Source organism: Toxorhynchites rutilus, chromosome 2 (assembly GCF_029784135.1).
Source record: "Toxorhynchites rutilus septentrionalis strain SRP chromosome 2, ASM2978413v1, whole genome shotgun sequence".
Taxonomy (NCBI): domain Eukaryota; kingdom Metazoa; phylum Arthropoda; class Insecta; order Diptera; family Culicidae; genus Toxorhynchites; species Toxorhynchites rutilus.
This window is the reverse complement of record NC_073745.1, coordinates 200,240,685-200,252,988: the sequence shown is the minus strand read 5'-3', so window position 1 is coordinate 200,252,988 and position 12,304 is coordinate 200,240,685. Positions and strand designations below refer to the sequence as shown.

The window sequence follows — 12,304 nt, the reverse complement described above, 5'->3', positions numbered from 1 at the left end:
TTCTTATCATCACGATTGTTATGTCAATCAATTCAAGACAGATTCATGAGTTGTTAGACACGCAAAATATTAATATAAAAATAGTCATTTTTCAATAGTAAAATTTAAACAATTTTCCTATAAACTGGAGTTTAAAATCGATGCGACTGGTTATCTCAAAATATTACCTTCTCTGCAGCGTGATATCTTTCTCGGTAAACAATGATTCACAAGTGGTCAGAATTTCATCTTTCATCACTCATTTTGCGTCAAATAGTAATCCTAATGATCGACTGTGAGAGGCATGAAATCGAGGCCTTACAGTGTTACTATCATTGACAAATTGTCAATACTAAACCAACTGCATTTCAAATTGCAGCTTATTCATGGTGGTTGCAATACATTTCTGTTCACGCTCAATACAGAAAATATCTTAGCTCCTCCGAGCACACACTTTTTATTTTGATGTCTTTTCCATTCATTCTCACACTGAAGCGTAGCTTTCAATTTTCATTTTCAGACCGAATTGAAACATTCACTTATTCAAGCAGATGTTCAAATGGAAGTTCCGTTGTTGTATTCGAAACGAACTCACTGAAACAAATGAAAATGGTGAGGTGAAAGTTTGTGCAGCATGAGTAATTAGTAGCCGGTGCCAGTGGTTCAGTAGTAAGCGTAACTGCTATGTCCACTTGTGCCTCTTTTCATGCCGGAATGAACGAAACAGAAGAATCGATGTTCAGAGAATAAACCGAATTCACCTCACTCTGACAGATCAAAATGATCAATCGAAAATGACCGGCTAAAATTGAAAGAACTATCAAATAGCTCACTTTCATTCCGGTGTTTCAATTTGATGAGTGTCGAAGAAAAATTGAATCGCGAAAAATTTTTCTAATTGTTACTCAAAATTCAAATTAAAAAAATTTAATAAAAAACAACCAAAAAATATACACACTATAATAAACTGCTCTTCACGTCGTGTATTTCTGCTCAGTTTTATGAACAGACTAAATTCCAAAACTATTGCGTGCGAATGTTGTGTCGGTTCTATATAGAGGAGGTTTTAGGTTTTCTGTTTGTGGTATGTTATTTTTAAATAAGATTTAAATATTTTCTTATTTTCAAATTCGATCTTAACACTATATCGACAGCTCGTGGTTGTGGCCACCATTCACTAAGTACTGGCATGGTTTAAATTAATGAAAATTGGAATTTCATTTGTTCTGACCATTTGTGTGCTTACCTAATCATACCGTCAAAAACGAGCAACTAATACTCCTTTAAATACGCCATTCGTAATTCCAAATCACAGTCTCAGTTCAGCTAGTGAGCAGACAACATTGTTTCATAATGTTAATTTCATAATTCATATCACATACAGATGTTTTTTACTCGGCGCAAAGGAAGAATGGAAGATACTCCAAACAGCAGTGTGATTTTGTTCTGTGTGGGCACCGCACCGATTTTCATGCCGTTTGTTGAAGTTTGCTTACGTTTTTTTGCGCACACGCAAACATTGTTGTTGTTTTATGACATGTCAAATAATGATTTAGGTGGTGAGAAATGTGGAAAAATGGTGCAGGTTCAACAAAATATAATCGCCTGTGATCGTGTATGTGTCAACTGCGTTTGTAACAGTATACTTAATATGTTTTAGTACATTCGTTGTCTTTCTAAGCATTTTGTCTAAAATGATTTGGCAAAATTTTACTCTCCTGGGTCCAATAATCAAGTTCTATCAAATATTCAAATTTTTGCGATCCACATGCACGACAGCACAAATATGTTCCGTTCCCTGTGTCGCGGAACCAGTGAACCGAGCAAATATAATTTGAAGAAAACTGCACAAGTTTCTCCAAAAAAAAACACTGATATGTATTTTCACAACAAGAAAAAAAACACTCACCTCTAGCATAACACAACATATGTGGTAGATGCACTGCGTGATCGAGTCCGCCGATCCACTCAGCGTGACGGCTCGTTCCGTCGAATTTGGCAACATTTCACTAGCGACCTGAATGGAGCACCCAGTGATTTCGCGGATCTCCTTTATCTTGGAGCCACCCTTTCCTGTTGGTGAAAAACAGCAACGAGTAGATGAGAATTGATTTTTAATACAGCACAGAATAGGATTGATTAGACTTACCGATTAAAGAACCACACTGACTCGCTGGTACGATTAAACGGATCGGAATCTGTGTTTTACCCTGTGCATTAGTATTGTCTTGAAACTGTGAACACCACTGCAATGAAGCAAGGAAATTAGGGAATTAAGGAGGGTGCTGTTACAAAGTCAACTAATTAAAGGTTCTCGCTTACCTCTTCAAACTTTTTTGTGATCAATGTAAAGGCTTTGTAGATAGCACTTCGGGACCCGGATACGGTTACGATTCGTTCCGGACAGGATCCATCTGATATGTTGATTTTAGCACCCGACTGTGAAAGAGAGGAAAAGAATCGAAAAAAAGTACGTTAAAATCACTCTCTCCAGGGAGGAAAACACTGTGTTATAATTTCAATAATAAGGTTATTTCTTCTAGTGTCCTCGGGCTTGAGCAACAGAGTTCAACGGAATCGAATCAAATCTATCACCAGAGGTAAACAAATCAAATCCCTCGGCGGTGGCGATAATGCACCCTCCACTCGACCGGGCGGATGAAAACTTAACGAAAAGTCAAACGAGAATCACTTGTTTAAACAGTAAACTTTCCTCGTTTCGAGCTTCTTCTTCTTCCCTCGCACACATACACACACACTTTCTGCCTAGTTTCATCAGCTCCGACCGACAGGATGTTTATCTACTTGGGCAGAAAGTAAAGCCAAGAGAGTGGGGAAAAAAGTTTGAACCCCTCCACGTTTTTACACATAATTTTCAGACAATTTCATCCCATTTTAAAACACGCGGAGTTCAGTGTTTTTCCTCGATTTTTTGCTTGCTACCTTCCTCTGTTCTCAACATTTTCGACAAAAGCAACTTATCTTGTTCGGGGCGCAGAAAATTGTTTGCTATAGTTATTGCGGTCGTGAAGTTTGGAGTTTATAATGCAATAAAGAGGTAGTTTGTTGGAGTGATCCGTGCGAAATGGGTGAACCCCACAAACAACAGTGGGGAAAATAATGGTACGAAACATAGGAGACAAAAAAAACTATGTCGTGCAACGACTTTGCGGTGTAAATAACTTATATTTCAATCATAATATAATGGAGCTGTTTTTATTTTACCGTGCTGTACAAGTTTGAAATTCAAGTTTTTGTCTATTCTGTTCATAGTAACAGTACATTGTGAGAATCTTGTTCTCTAGAATTTTGAACATGGAAAACTATAACTTTGATGAAGTAGAACGTATATACTAGTACGGAGTAATTTTTTGCCAACTCCACCTCTTTGATTTGGTTGACACTTTCGATATACTTCCAGTGCAGGCGGTAATATTTTCTCCACAGGCTAATTGCCCTTTACGACTCAAGATAAGACATCATTTTGAATTAAAACACACGTCAATATTTAGGTAATGAATAAATATGTGGTCACTATAACATGATTTGAAATCCGGACACTTTTTAAACGTGATTTGAATTCCGTACATTTTTGCTTCAAATTCCAGACACATTTTGTCAGCAGCATTTCTTTGAGTGGAATAAGTTATTGATTTTTAAAAAGCCCATTGTTTGATTGTTATTATATTATAATCTAAAACCTAACGTCAAACATCGAAAATCATCGCTCCATTTTTTTCAGGCTTTTCACATACTCTTTTGAAACTCCTGCAATAAGAAATTTCTGAACGAGAAATTTTGATCCTTTCTGATTTGAAATAATCTTCTCAATGTATTTTTTTTTATTCCGGACATCTCGTTTTTTTTGTTTTGTTTGTTTTTATATTTGACTTTTTTTTGTCAACAGCAAGATACTATGTCTGATACTATACTAAATTGACTGATGTGTACAGTGGCATCTATTGAACATGCCAATGATCTTTTGGTTTTGTGATGATTTTGAATATAATGATAAAGTGTCCGGAATAAAAAGCCATCCGGATTCCGAAGCATTACGATATATGAATATATACAATAACTTTTACCTGAAAAATAAATAATAAAACTTTAAATACAAGTTTTAAGTTTCATCAGCGTTCAAATTTTTTAATTTTTCCTGCAAAAACTCAAACCTATTAAAACAAATTATAGAAGTTGTTATATATTTCCAGTCTTTCTAAATATTGTATTTTTGTGTGAAAATCATCAACTTCCTAGGTATATTCGTTTTCGAGTTATTGTATAAATTATTTGAATAAATTGGTTTATGTAAATGCGCCTTTTTCAAGAGTTAATTATGGTTCTCTATCTACAACTATATTTCGCTATATGGTGACGTAGGACTACGCCTTTCAGTAAGTGTGCCAAATCAGATCACGTTTTTATGAAATAGTTTTAGAGCTAATAACTATTTTAACTACGAACAGATTTTTTTTTGATAATTTGTATACCAATTGAATCGACAATTCTTAAATATTATTTTTAAATAGTTAAAATTCACGCCAAATCGACCGGCCGCTGACCCGATCCACTCCGAATTTTGTGAAACTTGGTACTTATGATGGAAACAACCCAAAATCACAATTTTCATTATAATATGACCATTTGAAATTACGACTGATTTTTGAAAAGGGTGTATCCAAAATCATTTATCTTTCTTTCGAAAAATCGTAACTTAAAATCCAGATGTCTGACTAAAATACGATGTTCGACAAAGTTGTTGGAGAAGCGATTAGCTATTTAGGAAAAATAACATTTAGAATACACTGTTAAAAAATCTTGCTCAAAAATTTAATTTCATATTAAAAACTTTCATATCGTTTGACTTTCATCAAAACACCCACCCTTCGATATTTGATTGTATATTTCTATTCGAAAGCCCTTCAAATTTAACAAAGTTTGACGTATAATGATGCCATGTCGGATTTCGTGAAATGGAGAGAACGGTTAGTCCTAGGATAAAACGTTATACATAGCTTTTGATGTTGAATCGCATGTAGATTCTATTATTCATATAACTTTTTTCTTGAATGGTTACGATTTCACAAAGTACTGAAATTACATAAATTTTCAATTTATATCTCCATTTTTGTGGAGTCCGACACGGCACCACTATACGCCAAACTTTGTTAAATTAAAACAGCTTTCCAATAAAAACAATCCAAAACACCGAAGGGAGAGTGTTTTGAAATATAAAAGTTTTTAATATTAAATTAAAATTTTAAGTGAGATTTTTTTAAAGTGTATATTAAATGTTATTTTTTTCTAAATAGCTAATTGATTTTCCAACAACTTTGTCAAACATCATATTTTAACCATCATCTAGATTTTGAGTTACAATTTTTAGAAAAAAAGGTAAATGATTTTGAATACGCCTTTTCAAAAATAAGTCGTAATTTTAATCGGGCATATTATAATGAAAATTGTGATTTATGGTAGTTTTCATCATAAGTACCAAGTTTCAAAAAAATCGAAGAGAGTCGGGTAAAAAATTGCTGTTTCTTGGCCAATTTGGCGTGGAATTGCCCTATATAGCAATGTGGATCAGATGCGTGTGAATCACTCGCTCGGAATGAGAATGCAATGCATCCTCTCCGTAGCCTAAATGACAGCACGTCCGCTTGCCAAGCGAACGATCGTGGGTTCAATCCCAGGACTGATCCATTGATGGATTGGTCTTTTTCAAGACTACAGGCGAATGAACTTTGTTGTTCAAAGCCGCAATAATAGAAAAAAAAATCCATCAATCAGCCACATGTAACATTGTTCGATACATCAATATGAATATACTTTTCGTCGTTAAACACTTGTATGGGGGTACGCTTCGCCACCAACAGAAATAACACACACTTTAAAAAAATGTAAAAATACTTTGCCCACATACCGTGTGTTAAGGAAAAATGACGGAAAAAGGAAAGGAAAAACGACGAGAAACGACGCATGGTTAAAGTAGGACTACGGAATTGTTTTATTCAATTGTTATTTCTAAGCTCTGAAAAGGTCCGATGGTTAGCATGTTTTTGTTTGAAATCGTAATTGGCACCCAGTGCAATGTACATTTGGTGCGACCGATCCGAACAGCGGGAAAAAAAATATACAGAGAAAGCATACTTTATTGTACTGTTTCTTATTCACTCTTTGCTTTTGTATGGTGATACATAATGCTCAGCGACAATTTCTTTCGCATAACCGTTTTTACATTATCATATGACCAATTATGTTATAACGGGGGTTATAACAGCGTATTCTAAATTATTGACCATTTAAAAAGAAATCTCAGCGTCTGATCAAAATATGACGGGCGACAAAGTTGTTGAGTGAACAGTGAACTATTCGGGAGTTATGACATTTTGAATTTTGTTTGAAAACATTACTCAAAAAATGGAAATAATATTACAAAATTTTATAACTCAAAATATGTCTCTTTCGGTACTTTTTTTTGCATATTTTCAATTTGAAAAATCTGTGAATTGAAAATTGAATAACGAATAACTGGTAAAAATTGATTTTTCGGACCATCAATTAATTTTGAAAAATCCTAACTCGAGAACAAAGAATAACGCCTCTCTGATTTTTGGATATGTTATGTAAAAAAAATCTCAGCTTTCAAGAAAAGCCGATTTTCAACGTTTGGAGCGGAGTACGTGTTTGTGGATGAAGAGTGCGTGTATGTGTGGAAATGCGTATGAATATGTGTGAGTATCATCACTCCTTACAGTAGTTGTACCTGCAAACGCAAGAAAACGAAAGTTACGAATCGTTCGTTCTGAGAGTCGCGTAGAATTTCGTACTTCTGATACGATTTGCGATTAAATGCTCCTCTAATTAAATCCAAACGTTGAAAAATAGACTAGAAAAAACGGCTGATCATATCAATATGAAACGTTCACGGATGTTTAGGGAATACACTAGGCCAAAAATTTGCCTGTAAACATTAGAACTTACTGCGATATTTGCAGAATTACAGTGAATTTTGTAAAGCACTATAAAAATCCTGTTATGGCATTTTTTTGAAATCGATGCAAAAAATTTAAATATTTCAATTATTAGTTTTCAAAACTGCATTTCGATTTGTGGTCGATGGTTGTTAATTGAATTATTCATCATTAAAGACGAAGGGGTAATTTTTCATTCAAACTGTATCTCTGTAGGGGAAGGTCCTACAGGAACGTTCTTGGAACCAAATAAAAACTGGTTGATAAGGTTAATTGAATTTGTCATTGAGTTGGTTAGCAAAAAATTGTGTTAATCCAGAATATTCTTAAAAAAACAAAGAAAAATCGATTTTTCATTTTTTGCCGATATACTAAACTTGAACTTGCCACTAAACTTACACACACCAAGATAAAAATATGTACGAAAAATATTCGAATACCTGTAGCTTCAAAATGATGCGCATCTCATTGATATATGTTGATTTTTCACAAAGTTATAGCATGTCAAAAATCACTTAAAATTTCCGACTTCGCACTCTGTTCCTCTAATTTTTTTTTATCGAATGTATATAAAAAAATGTAATCTACATATGACTTTACATGATAGGGTGTTATGTCCAAGACACGACCGATTTGTTCCCTTATTTCAATATGCAATACGCACTGAATATCCATCGCGAACGCTATCGCGGCTGTCACCTTCACTGTTGACACACGCTCTGTCACAGGCGATTATATTTTGTTCCATTTGCACTATTCATCTACATTTTTCAATCACTGTAATCAAAAATACAGAAGCACTTTTCAACAGACTACATGAAAATCGAGGCGGCACTTCCACCAAACAAAATTGCCCCACTGTACGTGTAAAAATGTGACTCTGGACACTTGAACTTGTGAGTCCACAACGGAAATTCTATTGGAAAAATAGTTCTGGAAAGAACTGATAAATTAAAAATGTTTTCAATAATCTCACTGAGAAGGCTTTAAACCTTCTCAGTTCATTTGTCCCAAGCCTTAAAACAGTACAATATAAGACAGTTTAAACTAAACTCTTAGCCTTGGAATAACCAGTTGGAAAGCTTCACTGTCGTCTGGTCGCTAGATAGGTTGCATGAGTAGTGAATAAGCGACGCAGAAACACACACGCTGTATTTTCGTTCGGTTGTGACAGGAAAATTGAAACTCGTTTGTTGCTACTGCTGCTGAGATTGTTGTTGATTGGCCACCGCTCCTGTTGCGGATGTTTAGTTTGACTGCTCTGCTTCTTTTCGGGTTAATATTACTTTTGGATGACGGGATAGACTACTTCGCGGTTCGAAAATAACTAATTGCGCTATTATTTTGCATTGGGTATATTATCGTGCAAATCAATACTTCGAAATTGTGTAAAGATTGTGTCTCGCCGCTATTTGATTGCTTGTTATTAATGGCATGGCCAGGAAAGCAAGGATTCATAAACTACACGATTTTTTTCGACCGCCTTCGTTGCAGTTTTACCTCGCAAGTAGTAAAAACGTGAAATATGGCGAATTTATTGCTTGGTGGACTCCATCTTTGACGCGCTATAACTTGAGACTGAAAAGAACAATCACAACACTGTCAAAACGACATTTGTAGTACAGAGTGTCATCTTTAAAAAGCCGTATAGTATGACCCGATGCGATAAGTACAACACAATATATGTTTAAGTGTTGCCATATATTGACAATATACGACATTTCTTTTTCCCCAACCCAATATATAATCTTCGATTTGCGATTCACGTCAACACCCATCATTCCACAAAAGCACGAATACGCAACGGTAGCACGGATCCACCCAAAATCGTAACGAAGAAGTAAACATCCCAACAATCGCTAATTGGAAAACGGAAAAAGTTACTCTTCTCAGTCGCCGCAAGTATATAACGTAAGTTGAATTTGTGTCGTCATCTCCAGCCGACACAACACCTACTCTATCCCCGCGTTCACATCACCTTCGTCATGCCAACATATGATCACCACAGCGCACCATCCTCACCCAAGAAGAGAAGGAGCGGGAGTTGAGAGAACGCCGCAATGTCGAAAAAAGACGCTAATCGAAATATTAATTTTCATTTGCAGCGAGAGCGCGATACAGTTTCCCTCCACCCTCTATCCCACCCCCACCGTTTCTCCACATCCCATATGGTATGTTTTACGCGCACCACAGCGGATGCTCGCTCGGATGCTGGGAAGAAAATTCGCCCCCCTCAGAAATGAAACGATACGAAGTTCTGGCAGCGGAAAAACTTTTCGCACCGTTTTTCGTTCCTTCAAGCGCACACACTACATAAACTTCACTTCGCTGCTTATTGTATTTTTCGTCATTAAAACTGTCATGGCTGTAATATGGGAAAGAAAAATGACACCTCTGCCACCATTCTCGCGTGTCGCAACAGAGGTTGGGTGGGGAGAGGAGAAGGAGGAGGACGTCGAAGGAAACACAAAACAGGTGATCAATAACTTGCCGAAGACGGCTGTTTATTCAGACCCTCCCTGAATCGACAGTTTAATATGGCTTTATATTCATTAATCATTTGTCAAAACGTGATACGTGTTCTGTAGAGTGCTAATTAATGTATGGGAAAAAGTGACCTTCGAATTTTTGAACGGAGCTTCCTTCAAAATGTTGATTCCCACGAAAAAATACCCTATGTAAAATTTCAGCTCAATCGGACTTCATTTACTAGTGCCGCAAACTTCAATGTTTGTGGTTTTTGAAAACCGTGAAATCACATAAAATATGAGTTTAAGAAAAGGTTTTGATTCAAATGTCGAAATCTACTGTCACCCGATTTTTTTTTCATCAGAAATCGACTCTCTGGGACTGGGAGTTATTTTTTCGTAATACGAGGCGTACGGAATACGATAGGGTTTGTTATTCAATTGCTAATCGCAGGAAAAATAACATTTTATTAATTGTGATAGATGCGTAGAAATATTTCCTATCAATTGATGCAACCATCTTTCTGATCTATTAGGAAATGCTCGAGTTATAAAAATTCTAAATCTTTCATTTTTTCCTGCACGTTCTGTGTTTAGGTTTTTATTTTTATATTTAACTCTAATAATCCTCATTAAAATGATCAAACTTATACATTAACTGATATTCAAAAAAAAACTCGTATATTTCGTGGTGAAGCAAAAAAGAGAGACAACGGCGTTGTGTACTATATTTTTCAATTTTATGAAGAATATATAGAATTGGATTCTTGATTAATCAAATTAATAATTTTGTATAAATGATGGACTTCCAAATTCGATTTTCAATATTATCCAGTAATTTGGATCACGTAGACCACACACGTGGAAGAAAGCTGTCAATGTAAAGTAGTCGTCATAAAATTCATGGAATAAAATATTCAAATATGATAACAACAAAAAAAAAGACAGATAATGCGTTGAAAGCAGATAAAAGTATTATAACACATCGAGATTCTGCAGCATTTACGAAAAACAAGGTCACTCGACTTCCTTTTATCTGGATAGAAAATTTACCCGAATGGTAAATAATCCCGAATGAAAAAGAAAGAAATATTTAAAAAAGGGTTAAAATTTTGGTAATTTTTCTGATAATAAGTTGAACACAACCCGGCGGAGTAGCTCCTTTATTAATTTTTGCATTGATATATCAATGATATATTTCAAAGCAAAGATTAACCGGGCAAACGTATTTTAATACAGGGTCTTCCAGATTAAACGCTCACGCAACAAATTTTTATAACTACTACAAAAGTGAACCGATTTTTATTTTAAAAAACGAAAATAACGCTTATTTTTGGACATTTTCAATGCGACCGCCCCTGTTTTCGATAACGCGTTTTAAACAGTGAAAAACATTCTGCATGCATAACTCTAACATTACGACTTCGATGCTGTTGAAAATCCGAGTTATGTCTTCTTTAAGTTTCTCCAAATTTTGTGGCTTATTAACAAAGCAACGGTCTTTCACGTACCTCAAGAGGAAGTAATCGTCGACGAGAAATGTTGAAATTCTTACCATAAGAAGACAAAGTTTCATTAAGGCTTCGGTTGCTTGAGTAATACAATTTCACTAAAAATACACGTTCTTGTAAATTGTAGGGGAAAAGGGGGGAATTTGGACCACCTAAGCAAATCGCCTAATATTTCCAAACCAATACGGTCTGAATAAAAAACGTCACATTGTATACTGGGCTACACTTGTTTTCTCCCAATAAATAATGTTTAATCATTATATAAAGCTTCAATTTACCAAATATATCATAAAATAAAAGAGATGATTTTTGGACATTAAAATTTGATGCGGGGTGATTTGGACCGTCTGTGGGGTGATTTGGTCCAGTGTTTGTTTTTCGAAAAAAAACATACTTATGTTTATGTAAAGTATTTTGGAATAATGTTACAGTCAGTAACAATGTTTTGGGATCGTTACCAGGTGTCTTGGCCAGATTCCAGACCAGAAAAGTTAGATTGACACCATCTCGAATTCTGCATGAATCATTTCACTGTTGGTCGAGCATTTTCAAACACTTTCGATGCTTGTCAAAGAAAATCCGTTCTCGATGGCCTGCATTGCTCTTTCAAGCTCCTCCTTCTTCCAACATTGTCTGTTCATCCTCTTTTTGTAATTCAGCGGCATCTGGAATCAATTAGACCAAAGAAAAGTCTCAAACCTGTAGGACCAATTCACCCCACAGAAACACGTCGCCCCACACAACACGCAAAAATTAAAATGCAATCAATTTTATCTATTGTTTCGCTACATCAAATTGTTCCTCTTCTGTAGGCGAACAGAACTTTACTGCACAATACACGAAAAGTTTGTTTAATTAGCGGGAAAAACCTTAAAACCACTATCGGAACACTCACATTTTTTGACGATTAAAGTGCTTGCTGTGTTTATGCTACCGTTTGCCTCTACTTGTGAAGTTTTACCAAAGTTTGTTTACTTTAGGTACATACGGTTCAACAATAGAAGGAAATGACATTATAAAAAATCCAAGTCGAGCCGTAATTTTTGAGATAAAGGGGTGGTCCAAATCACCCTATATGACCAAATCACCCCGTGTTACCCTACATCTTGACACTAAAAACCATCCGATCAGACTGAACGAGGAGCCGAATATTATCGTCCCGAAGTGGGGAATGCAGTGGTGCCATCGACGGAGCGAAAAAAAAATTTTTATAAGGAGCTATTCGATTTTTTTTGTGTTAGCGTTTAATCTGAAAGACCCTGTACATTTATGCTTTACATTTTTCATGTCAAAATTATGTGCTTAATTTCAGATAAAAATATTCCAAAGCCAGTGTTCATTTCGAAATTATCTCTTAGCCTTGTAGAGAAAT

General features: G+C 35.4%; 1 protein-coding gene across 19 annotated transcripts in view; it reads right to left on the bottom strand.

The window, feature by feature from the left end:
• LOC129765174 (poly(rC)-binding protein 3) overlaps positions 1-12,304 on the bottom strand; it is a 675,323-nt gene that overhangs the window by 124,620 nt on the left and 538,399 nt on the right. For all 19 annotated transcript variants that reach the window (XM_055765109.1, XM_055765113.1, XM_055765108.1 and 16 more), the window contains exons 4-6: positions 2,302-2,418; positions 2,129-2,225; positions 1,889-2,052 (exon numbers count right to left, since the gene is read on the bottom strand). In XM_055765109.1, the coding sequence (XP_055621084.1) occupies positions 1,889-2,052; positions 2,129-2,225; positions 2,302-2,418 (378 nt within the window). The remainder of the gene's footprint in view (positions 1-1,888; positions 2,053-2,128; positions 2,226-2,301; positions 2,419-12,304) is intronic.